We start from the raw sequence: 13,704 nt of genomic DNA, 5'->3' as shown, positions 1-13,704 counted from the left end.
ATATATAAAAGATATTTACAAGTTTGTATCTACAATGCAGAAAAACGTTTATAATGTACATTTTGACATTTCATAAACAGTGCTAGTGTTCTGATTATCACAAGGTCTATTAATACCGCTAGACATTCATACATGAGAGGCATCATTTATGTACATATATACAAATCTATATACATATCTGTAGGAACCTATTTACATAACTGCTACAACAATTCACTATACATCCACATGTGTAATAGAGAATGGTGGACCATGTTTATGATTTACCAGGAAAGATAAGAGCAATAGAGAGAGCCTGTCAGGGATTGTGTATATGCGTTATCCTCAAAACTTTGTTTATCCTTGAGCTATCTTATTAATAATACATGGTAACTGCTTACAGGTTAATGTCACAGTGTTAACAGCATTTTATGACGGGTCCTCTAGGACCATGTTGGTTAGCTGTACACTTTATTGTAAGCATGGGCGGATTTTGCGGATTCGCAATCCGCGAATTTGCGGATTTGCGTATTCGCGGATTGCGAAAATACGCGAAATCCGCGAATTCTCGCGGATTAGCGGATTTTTTGGGGGTGTGTATGTTCGCACGGGTTTCTGCAAGTTCGCGAGGGTTTTGTACTATTTCGCAAATTGCGAACTTACTTGTCGGGTCGCCAGTTTAGCGAACTTGTTGTTTCTACGTGCCCAGCCTGTTTGCTAAGCTTTCTTCATCACTGCCACCCTCTGTCACCACTGGCACTCTCTTTGGTCACCCATGCCACTCTCTGGCTCACCCATGTCACCCTCTGTGTCATCACATCACCCTCTAGTTCACCAGTGTACATTATTGGGGCAAAGCAAAGCACTGCCATCCTCTGTCAACACTGGCACTCTGGTTCACCCATGCCACCCTCTGGCTGGCACACCCATGCCACCCTCAGTGTCATCACAACACCCTCTGATTGACCACTGAGTGAACAAACACCTGCTAAGTGCCTTAAGTTTTGCAAACAACAACACCTGCCCTGCCCCAACTGACATTAATGAAGGCTGGCACCTGCTTGTCTGCTCCCTTTCCTTTTTGTTGCAAATGCAAAGTAAATAATTTTTTTTAACAGGATGCAATGGCATACTTGTAACTATTCTGTGACTGTCAGAGCAGGGTCACACAATAGTTGCAAGTAGGCAACCGGATTCTGGAGGGCCCCTTCAGGAAGCACTACAGGTAAATGGTTACAAATGATGAGCTCGAACTTTTGCACCTGCTCGTTCGTTTTGCTTTTGCAAAACTCGTTTTTCGGTAATTTCGCCCTATTCGCGGGGCGCGTCGTAGTGCGAACTGGCCCGTGGAGGCCGCGAACTCGTGCGAGTTACCTCAAGGTTGAGTATGGGCGCCGCCATTTTGTTTGCGTGACGTATTTCCGTTTCCGCCCGCTAAGTGTAATCTCGCCCGACTCGCGCCTTGCGAATACAAGTTCGCACGAGTTCGCGAGAGAAATCGCGTGCGAACTTACTTACGCGCACGTGATCGGGCCGACATCTTGTTTTTCATTCATTCCTATGTGTCTGGGTATGGTGTTTCTATCCTCTCTATATCTCTGCCATCCTTTGCTTGTTTTACTATTTTTTTGATCTATTTAACTTATTTTCTATCCCTGTATTTTTCTAGATCTATATTTTTGTGTTTTAGGCTATTTTTGTTTACTTTTGAACTACTTTTTTAAACTTTTACTTACCTTCTTCTCTACTCTTATTCTTTTTCATTTTATCTCCTTACCTGCCCAGAACATGGTGAAGACAGCAGTCAAGCTGCCCAAGACGGGCACCGCAGCCCGTGCCCGGCTCCCGTGTGGTCGATTGAGGGCGGAAATGGTGGTGCCCCGGGAGATTTTCAGCCCTGAGGAGGTGGGCGCACTTGTTTTTTACGTGCAGCGCCGTCTCCCCAGGACCATCGCGGCAGGCGGCAGGATTGCTGCTGGTTACACCAACAGCCAGGAGCGACGGAAGCGGTGGGGGCAGGTGTGCCGGGCCCTTTTTAAGATCACGGGGGTCCAGCGCACCTACAATCAGGTCACCCACCGCTGGACCGACATCCTTGACCGAGAGCGTGACCTGCTAGACGTGCTGGGAGTGGAGGTCCCCGGTCTTGGTGAGTAGTAGTAGCAATTTTTTCATTAATATTTCAAAATCTTCTGTGCATTTCAGGTGCACTGTTCTCCTTCTCTGTGCCGGTGCCACTGCTTATTTGTTATCTATTTTGTGTTCATTTAATTGGGCTGAGTATGAGTGTATTTTACAGAACTGCGTAATGCTAGACACAAAGGGGCAGATTTACAAGCCCCTTGTTCCACGTTTACACTGCCTTACCTGACGCACAGCGACGTAAACGTGGTGCATCCCTGCGAGTCATGTACAACGTGATGCATCTAAGGAGATGCGCCACGTGAATGCCTGGGCCTGCGCCTCAATGGGTGCGTTCCCACGCAGGGGGGGAGTGGGGGGTGGGTGGTGCCGGTCAGGCAGATGTGTGCCTCGCAAAAGTGCCTGCGTAAAATCTACAAGATTTAGCGCAGGCACTTCCGCGACGCTGCTATGTCAATTCTTTATGCCTGCTTGCTTGAAGCAGGCGTAAGGACTGATGCGGTATGTAGAGTATTGGGCAGCCCTGAGCACTGCTATAGTTGCATTGCGCCCACGAAGCGACTCTAGAGATGCGCCCCTATTTCGTCACGAGATGCGTTACGCATCTGCCTACCCTTGCGCCAGGGTTTGCCGCATTGTAATAGCGGCGCATCTGCCGTGACGCAAGGTTAGTTTTGCGTTACGTATTTGTTCTGGTGCACATCTGGAGGTGTCCAGCTCAGAACTCGTAAGTATGCCCGTAAGTGTCAGATTAGCAATTACCTGCGCATCCCTGCAAAGTGTGTGGCACGGCAGCACCACCCATGGTGCGCCGTATTTACAATGCGGCACACCATGGTCCCAAAACGTCACCGAAGCGTTACGCATCGGTGCCGTAAAGGCGGCTCTTTGATGGAGTTGCGTTGCAACGATGGCGCAGCTCCAGCAATGCTGCGTCAAGCCGTAAGTCTGCTTCATGCAGGCGCAGGGTTTCAGTGACGCATCATTGTCCTAAATGACTGATTGAAATTTTATATATTCCCCATAGCCACTTTTAGCATGCGTTCCTGCGCAGGAACGCCATCCCTTGCGATGGAATGCTCCCTAATGGCGCAGGGTTTTAGAATGGGATGCATCTCCCATATGCGTCACGTTGTTAATATACGCCAGACCATGGCGCCTCTCTTGTGGCGCTGCGTCACAAAATTGACGCAAGAATGGAGCAGAAGAGCTGCAAGGGGCTTGTAAATCTGCCCCTAGAGTAGAGGCTCAGGTGCAGTCCTTCCATTGTAGCCCTCTTTTTGGCTGAAATAGTAGGTTCTTGTTCTTTCTAAATGTTTGATTTGGTTGACAAGGACATCGGCAAGCAGCAATCATCAATGTTTTCTGTTATTTCTTTCATGTTGTACGTCAGGTCCGCCCAGGGGCAAGCGGGCGGAAAAGGAGGATGCAGCAGTGGCTCCAAAGGAGGAGGATGCAGGCCAGGGCGGCGAGTGCTCCTTTGCTGGCCCCAGTAAGTTTTCATTTAAATATAGAGGACCTATTGTTGTCCAAGCATTCCTAATTTAATTGTTTCGAAATAGTGTTTAGATAGGAGCAAAATCCATAATACTACTGTTGCAGGGACACTTCTCCACAAACCGAACTATGGACACCAAAGACCAGAGTAATAATATTTCAGAGTGGCGTGTTTGGCACACTGTATAAATAAACCTGGTAGTGTCAGCAGCACAGATTCCTCCTTCGAAAAATTGCAAAACTTTTCGCTCAGTCACTCTAGTCTGGACTCTCTGGAGGAAAAACTACAGAGTCAATTCAAGTTTAAAAGCTTTATTAAAAGTTTAAGTAAACACATATATTAAAATAAAGTTAGTTGGAAATGGAAAAGTGCTTGGTGCAGAGTTGATGAGTACTGGATTGGTAGAAATTTCTTGTGGTCGAGCCGAGCTTTCACCTGGTTTCAAGTTGATGTTCCTCTTGTCCTTAGAAGTCCAGTTTCTGTCTGTTCAGAGAAAAATAATGTGTGTTAAAATTAAGCAAGCATTCAACAATTGTGACAAAAAAATTAAGCAAGACAACAGCTTTCCCTGGAAGGAGGGACATTTACTTTAGACTAGAGTAGACAGTAAATTACTTTTTCAGTTGTTTTCACATTTTTTCATTCATAGACCAAATACTAGTGGAGTGGTGTAATCTAACATTCTTAAATCTACTTTGTAGGTGGAACATCTGGTGGCGGGGCCAGCTCGGATGTGGTCATCATTGACTCGGAGTCCGAGGGTCAATCTGGGGAGGAGGCGGCGCTAGAGGAGTCGGACCAAGAAGAAGTACAGACTGTGAGGAAGGAGACAGTGGCGGTGGCGAGTACAGGTAAGCTGGATCATGGTACTATCTGACTCTTAGATAGGATATGATGTGTATCCAGTGGTGGCCCAGTGACAAATTACAATATGGTAATTACAGCAGGCTGGGACCGAAAGACAGATAGAGGCAGAGACAGAGAGAGAGGAAGACAGAAGGAGAGAGAGAGAGAGAGGGAGGGAGCCAGAGGGAGGGTGAGGGAGGGAGACAGAGAGAGAGAGACAGCGAGGTAGAGGGAGACAAAGGGAGAAAGAAAGAGGGAGACAGAGAGAGAGAGAGAGAGAGAGAGAGAGAGAGAGAGGGAGGGAAACAGACATATCGCCTGGGCCTGGTGCAGATGATACGGTTGCTGGTGTGGTTAACAGCTCAGAGGAAAAATCACTCACTTCTGCCACATCTCTTTCATATGAAAGAGCACCAAACCAAGGATACAAGAGAGTTGTGGGAAGGGAAATGGTGATTCAAGCGCCCCTCCCTGCGGACGCCCATGATACTGGCCTGAATAGTTTTGTACTGCCCTGGCTAGTTGCTAGTTGTACTGTGACACAACTTCCTGCTGAATCATTTTGTGTTAATCATATTCCTAAAGAGCATTGCTTACAGATTATGTCTTTCTTTCTTCATATAGTTGGCAATACTAAAACCTCCAAACCAACGAGGAGTATGCTGGCTGTACTGGCCCGGCAACGGAGGCTGGAAGCAACTGTTGCGGAATATCGGCGACTGGTGGAACTCGAGGGGGATGACACGCACTCCAGTGCATCCAACTTAACATCGTCTACATCCTCCTCTGTTACCCCACGTTCTGCCGGTAAGCACAGTGCTCCAGCGAACCGGAGCCGTGCCGGAAGACGCCACCGCCGAGCAGCAAAAGCTGCACCTCGCAGCACTGTTAAAGGTCGCTTGCGCCGTGCACTCCGCAGAGTGTCAGACCTAGAGGCGGAGGTCCAGAAATGGCACAAATTTCAAAATGTGGTGGAGGGCCTCCGCCTAGAGCAAGCCATCCTCCAAGAAAAATATGATGCCCTGGCCCTAAAGCATGATGCCCTGGAGGCCAAACTTACCAGCTTGCATCCCTAGAGTGTCCCTTGCCCCTTTTTTTGAGACTTTTGGGGGGTGGGAATTGGGAGTTGGGTTTTTTGGGGACTTTTGAGGACTATTTGTTGGGGTTAGGGAGGGTCTTGCGGGAGATTATTTTGTTAGGGATATAAATATACTTTTTCAAACTTTATCTGAGCATACCTGTTTTTTTACTACTTTTGAGCTGGGTGGGTGGTGGTTTTGCAGTAATTTCATTTAACTGAACACTGTCATCGTGTTGGTTCACGTGCAATAGGCCAAATGTTTTCCTAAGTAAATGCCTGTCACAGAGTTTGTTAATTCAAGAGCCCTAGGACTTTGCTGCTAGTACCACTGTCACTCTCTCGCCTCTCCGAATACTCCATTATACTACCTCCCATCCAAAAGCTTATCTTACCTGTAATTTGTGTTTGAGGGCTGGCTCCACCTGGAATTCACAGAGTCCTAACGCGTTCTGCAGCAGGGCCACAACTGGAGTTTCCCGGCGTGGATTTTCTGCAAAACAAAAACAATCAACATTAGAAATGTGGTAGCGGTGCTGACACAACCCTAAAACCTAGAAGCCCCAGAGACAGCACCCCTGAGACAGGCAAGCGAGCAATATAACGCCTACACGTTCACGTGCAATAGGCCAAATGTTTTCCTAAGTAAATGCCTGTCACAGAGTTTGTTAATTCAAGAGCCCTAGGACTTTGCTGCTAGTACCACTGTCACTCTCTCGCCTCTCCGAATACTCCATTATACTACCTCCCATCCAAAAGCTTATCTTACCTGTAATTTGTGTTTGAGGGCTGGCTCCACCTGGAATTCACAGAGTCCTAACGCGTTCTGCAGCAGGGCCACAACTGGAGTTTCCCGGCGTGGATTTTCTGCAAAACAAAAACAATCAACATTAGAAATGTGGTAGCGGTGCTGACACAACCCTAAAACCTAGAAGCCCCAGAGACAGCACCCCTGAGACAGGCAAGCGAGCAATATAACGCCTACACGTTCACGTGCAATAGGCCAAATGTTTTCCTAAGTAAATGCCTGTCACAGAGTTTGTTAATTCAAGAGCCCTAGGACTTTGCTGCTAGTACCACTGTCACTCTCTCGCCTCTCCGAATACTCCATTATACTACCTCCCATCCAAAAGCTTATCTTACCTGTAATTTGTGTTTGAGGGCTGGCTCCTTCATTTCTTCATTGTGCAGAATCCAGGCATCAGCATTATGGGTAATGGATAGGGTGAGTCTGGAGGAGGAGGACTCAGGATAGACGACCAGGACTGAGTTCTTGTCAACTAACTGTTGTGAACCTGAGGAATGCTGCGGCATCAAAATCAAGATAGTTCTGTTGATGGGCTTGTTGTTTTATTGGTTGATTACAGTTTTGTTGGGAATGTGATGAAGCACTTGCTAAAGAAAGGCAGACACACAGGAATAAAAGTGAATAAGGAGGACTATTTACAATTAATGAATGATTGAGTCATTTTCAGAACTCGCTGTCAGGGAAGCAGAACTCGTCCTCATACTCTGCTAACTCATCAGTCGGGGTTACTTCTGGTAACTGAGGAGAACTTTCCTCGGGTAGGGCGGTGTCCTCTTCTTCCTGCGTGCATTCTCGTACTCTGTAATCTGGTGGTATGAAGTGCTGGTTCATCTTTATCAAGGTGAGCCGCTCCACATTTGCGGGCAAGAGGCGGGACCTTTTGGAAGTCACAATGCCACCAGCAGAACTAAAAACACGTTCTGAAGACACGCTTGCGAGTGGGCAAGACAAGTAATTGATAGCCAGGTTGGTGAGCTCTCGCCATATTTTTCTTTTCCCATGCCAATACGCCAATGGGTCCTCAGTAATATTGACCTCTGTTGAGTCATCCAGATAGGCCTGCACCATTGAAAGAATGTCCTCCCGGATTCCTGTACTTTGCACTTCTGTGTCCTTTCTAGGACCAGGAAACCCTAGCTGAGTTAGCCAACTCGCTTCAGACATATCGCATGCGCCTGGTGGAGATGATACGGTTGCTGGTGTGGTTAACGGCTCAGAGGAAAAATCACTCACTTCTGCCACAGGCACAGATGGTGAAGTGCTTTTTTGGGACGCCTGATCGCCTGCTGATTCACTAGTAGTACTGTCTTCTCCTACAGTTTCCTTCCGTTCTATTTCAAAACGAATGGCTGACTGAGCTAGCCAACCTTTGTACTCTGTAACATCCGATGTTTCAAAAGGAATTATTACTTTGCCAAACAATGGCTTTTTGTAACGTGGATCCAGAATAGTAGCACAAATGTAGTGCTGTTGTTTCTTGATATTTACAAGCCGTTCATTGCTAACTAGGCGTTGTAATAATCTCTGCGCCAACTCATGTGCTTCGTTCTTTCCAACGTCCTTTAATTGTGAAGACACCACCTTGACTTGGTGCTCGAGCTTCAGCAACAGTGGGATAGCTTTGCTCAAAGAACAGTCCTCCCTGCTCACGTCACGCGTGAAGACCTCAAAAGGCCGAAGCATGTCTGTCAGGCTTTTAACTAGCTGCCATTGCTCCACCGCTAGTATCATTCCTGTCGTATCACCACCCAGGTTGTAGAAATACTCATTGACTACTGGAAACAGCTCATGCAGACGCTCAAGCATGTAGAAGGTTGAGTTCCAACGTGTTGCCACCTCCTGGATAAGTGCTTTCACTGGCATTCTACGTTCATTTTGCTTGCGCCTCAGCTCCTTCCGGGCCTTAAAAGAATGGTTGAAATGTGTGCATATTCTTCTGCAGATGGTCAGTGTTTTGTCGACTGCAAGTTCTTTTTTCAAAAAATTTTGCACAACAAGGTTGATACAGTGCGCCAAACACGGCACTCTGAAATAGAAACCGTCCTCCATGGCCTTAACTACATTCCTGCCATTATCTGTAGAAACATAACCAACCTTGCAATTTCTTGGGCGCAGCCATTGCAAGACCTTTTTGTTAAAGTCAGCCAAAATGTTGACTGCAGTATGACTTTTCTCCATGCCAAACATGGCTAATGTTGCATGTTTACGAGCACCCTTAAAAATCTCGACCAAGTCACCACCTGCATTTATCTGTTTAATAACCCCTGAAAAAGAGACCCAGTGTGCAGTGATGCACATGTAATCAGTGGCTGCGCAACTGGTCCACATGTCTGTTGTCAGGTGTATAGTGTGAACAGCACTCTTCTGCAAAGCTGCCCCCACCAACTCAAGCACCTCTTTGTGTAGTGCTGGAACAGCAACCCTGGCAAAATAGTACCGGCTAGGAACCTTCCATTTAGGGGCCAATGTTGCCACGAGTTCAAGGAAACCCACACCTTCGACAAACGAAAAAGGGAGAAGGTCCACCGCTAGCATTTTTGCCAGCTTAGTGTTATAGAGGCGTACAGTTGGGTGGTTGCGTTGAAATTGCGCATCTGAGGAGAACATGGCTGAAATGGTGCGCTGGACAAATTTACGAGATGATGCTGATGCCTTCTTCGACCCACTTCTGATCAGTGTTGACATTTTCCGCATTGGTGTGTCTCCCAGACTCTCAGTGTGCCTGCTATGTGTTACGGAGGGTGTGGTGCTGCAAGGGGTACTGGGTGCAACCGGACACATGTCTGACGCTTCTTCTACCTCCCCATCATCTTCAGATGAAACACCTACTATGGGTATATTTTGGCCACTTGCCCTTTGGGATCGCTTTCCCTTGACGTTTGCTAGGTGCGGAAACCATTCGACAGCGTGCTTTCTTTCAAGATGACCTATCTGGCCTCCGGTTCCATAGTTGGTACCAGTCTTACCACGGCTAACGCTAGTCTTACAAATGCAACAAACGGCTATGTTATCATATTTTTCATGGACACTAAAAAAGTTCCAAACTGGGGACTGAAAACTTCTGGTTTTGCCGCACGAGGTGATACTGCTGCCAATGCCAGATGAAGCAGTGGTGGATGAGCCTTGCAGACATCTACTGGGTTGTGCAATTATTGCAGCAACCTTACTTGAGGGAGTCGAGCTGGATGGAGTCCCCCTCCGGGGAGAAAATATGGGAGCTGTAGGTTTTGTTGAACTTGTGGTACTACTTGACTGCGTTGGTGGTGCTACCAGTGGCACGTCGCCAGGGTCACGCTCAGCATGACGTCGGGATAGGGTGTAAATGTCTGTCTGCTGCATGGCCGGTGTGGCTGGACTGACATGTGTGATGACTAGGTCATTGCTGTCATCCTCTTCAACAACATCAGAATGCACCACTTCATCAAGTCCGACGTTCGGATCCATAAGTATGAGCTTTCCGGGGCCCTTCCTTTTAAGATTTGATACCATTCGCAGCTCATGGTGTGCCTCCCTCTCAGACGTCGGAGATGATTGCCAATCCAGATCCAGATCATCATCTGATGGAGCGGGGCTTGAAGAGGAACTTCTACACACCCTCCTTGATCTTTTCCTTGCTGGGGAGCTGGGAGAAAATGAATCATCAGGAGGAGTGGCTTCGTCTTCCTGACATGATACCCCGGCTCCAAAGTCAATTTCCTCCTGTGCCCCTACTTCTGGAAGAACAACCATTGTGGGCACTTGCACCGCTCCATGGCCATCTTCACTGACCTCTACTTGCAAGTCTCCATGGACCTCTCCTTCTCGGCCTTCTCCTTCTCGGCCTTCTCCTTCTCGGACAGCTCCTTCTCGGCCTTCTCCTTCTCGGACAGCTCCTTCTCGGCCTTCTCCTTCTCGGCCTTCTCTTTCTCGGCCTTCTCCTTCTCGGCCTTCTCCTTCTCGGCCTTCTCCTTCTCGGACAGCTCCTTCTCGGCCTTCTCCTTCTCGGCCTTCTCCTTCTCGGCCTTCTCCTTCTCGGCCTTCTCCTTCTCGGACAGCTCCTTCTCGGACAGCTCCTTCTCGGCCTTCTCCTTCTCGGACAGCTCCTTCTCGGACAGCTCCTTCTCGGACAGCTCCTTCTCGGACAGCTCCTTCTCGGACAGCTCCTTCTCGGACAGCTCCTTCTCGGACAGCTCCTTCTCGGACAGCTCCTTGCGCATGTACTTCTGCTTGTACTAGTAGCCCATGCAGTTGTTGTTGCGGCTTTGGTTGTTGAATAGTACTTGTGAGATGAGTTAAAACCTGTGTTGATGGCGTGCTGCTACTTTCTTGCGATGATCCAACATCACTGGTCGTTGGTGATTCAACAACTAAACAGGCTACCTGTGCAGCACTCATGGTGGGCCTTTGTTTTTTTGGTTGTTGTTGCCCAAAAAATGTCTTGGTTGAGCAACCAGTCGCCTTGGTAAGTGGTGCCACTTGCTTCTTCTTCTCCTTAGTAGAGACATCTTTCTTGGAAGAGGACCTACGGGCACCTCTTTTTGGAGCCATCTTCTTCAGATGTCGGAACAACAGGCCGCAGCAGCACTTCTTCCTGGCACTGATGCTCAACGATGATGATGCGTAGTTTTGTGCACCTAAACGCAAACGAAGACAGAGGAACATCAGTAAATATAAATGTTGCATATGTAGCGCTTGAATAAACAGTTAGCAAGTAGGCATTTATGAATACACACGTGCACACCACACAATATGGAATTTTCAAAATTAGGATTTGCTAAATTTTTGGGAAACAGGAATTTAACATTGATCCAAGAGAGCACACACACAGAGGGTTGTGCTTTCATGTACCCCTGACTCCGCCTGGGCACAATGGGTGAAAGCAAGGCACACCTATGTCTCAAAGCTCACTGCCTGCCTTCAAAATGGCCGCTTGACCCCCCCATCCACATGGCCAGGACCATGCCTCAAAATGGCCACCACCAACATAGCCAGCACCCAACCCCTACTCCAAAAAGTGAAAACACACAACACAAATCAAATCACCACAATCCAATGCCATCCATCCATTTTCAGAAGGCTTATGCTGCCTGCTGGTGGTTTTCCGGTGCAAAATTGCATTTTTTACAATTTCGCGAGTGCGAGATAGTTGCTTCACGGCGCGAACGTGGCAAAAACCCACAAAATCCGCGAACAGACCGATTCTGGGCCCCCCTGGGCATAATGGATGACATCAGAGCACAGTGGGTGCAGGCCTATGGCACAAAGCACACAACTTACAAATGGCCCCTAGACCCCCACCCACACGGGACCAGACAATAAAATGGCCCCCACCCCCATAGCAAGCCCCCAACACCACCCCAAAAAGTCCTAAAACACACAAAAATCAGCACAATCCAATGTCATCCATGCCCTGGCCAGAATCATGTTAACAAAAATAATTTCAACAAAACAGTTCTATCATCCATGCACCCATAAATAAGCCTGGTGGTTTTCAATTCATGTGCAGCAGAATTGTAATTTTTACAATTTCGCGAGTGCGAGATTGTTGCTGCGCGGGACACGAGCAGTGCGAACACAAGCAAAAACACATCCTCAGCTCGCGAACTTGCAGATTTTCCCCCCAAAAAAGTCGAAAAAAAACAACACACACAAAAATCACCACAAACAAACAACATCAACTTACTTCTTTGTGAAATCAAAATTCGAATCCAAAAGTAATCCAAAAAGCCTCAAATCCAAATATCCAGCAGCAACCACAAAAAGTAATCCTTCCCAGTCAAAAATGATCGAAAAGTGGCCAGGAAATGGAGGAGCTTGCTGGACAGGAACAGGAAGTTGGAGACTGGGGCACTTCCTTCACCCCACCCCTATGGGAGGAGCTTGCTGGACAGGAACAGGAAGTTGGAGACTGGGCCACTTCCTTTACTAAGTAATTTTTGTACTTTCGCTAGTGCGAGATTGTTCCTGCCCGCGCCGCGGACCGCGAGCAGCGCGAGCAGTGCGAACACAAACAAAAAATCCGCTTCGCGCGGATTTTGCGTATTCTCGCCGCATCCGCGAGAGTTCGCGGATTGCGGATTCTCCGAAAATACGAAAAATCCGCGAGCGTAACGGATTTTACGCCCATGCTTACTTTATTGTTATATTATGTAGTCTGCTTACCTATAAATACCAACACTTGGTATCGGAATAAAAGCCAATATGAGGCAGATTACACCGGAATGGATCCCAGGGTAAAGTGAGAGTTGATAGGTTCTGCAGAGAAAAGGGGGAGTAAGGATCAGCGTGCCAATCAGTTACTCAAACACATGAATTTTCCCTTCTCAGTTCATTCTGAACTGTCCTACATACTTTTTATTTTGGGTATCTACAGTTTATAACTACCCAACAGCCTAATAAAACGTACTATTCTTGCCTAAATATTTTGCTTTATCTCATTAGCTAAATCACACATTAAGTGTAATAAATTTGTTTATTATTCCTATTGTGAAATAATGAGAACAAACAATATAGTTCTCATATTGAACAGCCGATTGCTGCCATGTCTAATTTAAAGTTTAAACCTAAAATGCTAAGATTTCGCCATTTAGATAGTGGAATATAGGCTAGCCTTAACGGTCATACCATGTCATGATTAAGGGGTTTTACCTCCAAAGATGATATTCTGAGATCAGCAGCTTTGTCACGTTTAAAAACAAATATTTCCTCCTGCATAGAGAGAAAATGCAAGGCAGAAGCGTGAGTGGCGTCAAAAATGTGGATAGATCTGCCAAAATGCTGTTTCATCTATTGTAAACTGGCAGCAATGTTTACCTGTTTTGGTGACAGTTATTGTGAGCCGGCTGCGTATGGTTCCCGGCGTCCTTATTTGTATATCTATAGGGGAAGCATTGACATGGCTACTGTTATTTTAAACTATTGGGAAAGGTAAATGCTGGCAAGATGCTACATTAACAGTATTTTGCAAAAAGACGCTTTGGTGGAAGCCGGTAAAAACAAGGTTGACATCACGATGAGGAACAAAAAATGTTTACCTGCTTACAAGGCAATTTAAGTATGGGCCGGCTATGCATGGTTTCCGACAACTTTGGTTCTACGAGGGAAGCATTAACGCGGTTGCTGTTACCCAAACTGCAGATTATTAAAGAATCCCAGTAAAATACCGCATTAGTAATCTTTTACTGACAGCGCTCTAGCGGGGGCCGGAAACAGTGTACGCCTCGTGTGCTTTTAATTCAAAAAGTGAAGATTGCTGCTAACAGAAATACCACATTTGCAGTTGTTATAAACACGCAATAATTGAAAGCGGCTGATCTATTATTGACAGCGCTCTAACGGGGGCCAGAAACAGTGTATGCCTCGTGTGCTTTTAAT

The 13,704-nt window shown here is 46.9% G+C and overlaps 2 protein-coding genes across 2 annotated transcripts in view; one reads left to right on the top strand and one right to left on the bottom strand.

Annotated features, from left to right (window-relative positions):
• The window catches only part of LOC144761559 (uncharacterized), a 73,837-nt gene extending 68,221 nt beyond the window's left edge, over window positions 1–5,616 (top strand). The window contains exons 2-3 of the mRNA XM_078646865.1: window positions 4,321–4,470; window positions 5,090–5,616. Of these exons, the coding sequence (XP_078502991.1) occupies window positions 4,321–4,470; window positions 5,090–5,541 (602 nt within the window). The 3' untranslated portion in view covers window positions 5,542–5,616. The remainder of the gene's footprint in view (window positions 1–4,320; window positions 4,471–5,089) is intronic.
• Window positions 5,617–6,342: 726 nt separating this feature from the next.
• On the bottom strand, window positions 6,343–8,952 carry LOC144768830 (zinc finger BED domain-containing protein 6-like). Its single transcript, XM_078652813.1, has 2 exons — window positions 6,687–8,952; window positions 6,343–6,410 (listed from the first exon to the last, which is right to left on the bottom strand). Exon 1 carries the CDS (start codon window positions 8,884–8,886, stop codon window positions 7,015–7,017), a length of 1,872 nt encoding a protein of 623 aa, XP_078508939.1. The 5' UTR covers window positions 8,887–8,952; the 3' UTR covers window positions 6,343–6,410; window positions 6,687–7,014.
• Window positions 8,953–13,704: the final 4,752 nt, after the last annotated feature.

This window comes from Lissotriton helveticus, chromosome 1_1 (assembly GCF_964261635.1).
Source record: "Lissotriton helveticus chromosome 1_1, aLisHel1.1, whole genome shotgun sequence".
NCBI lineage: Eukaryota > Metazoa > Chordata > Amphibia > Caudata > Salamandridae > Lissotriton > Lissotriton helveticus.
The sequence above is the reverse complement of the archived record's forward strand: the minus strand, read 5'-3'. Positions and strand labels throughout refer to the sequence as shown.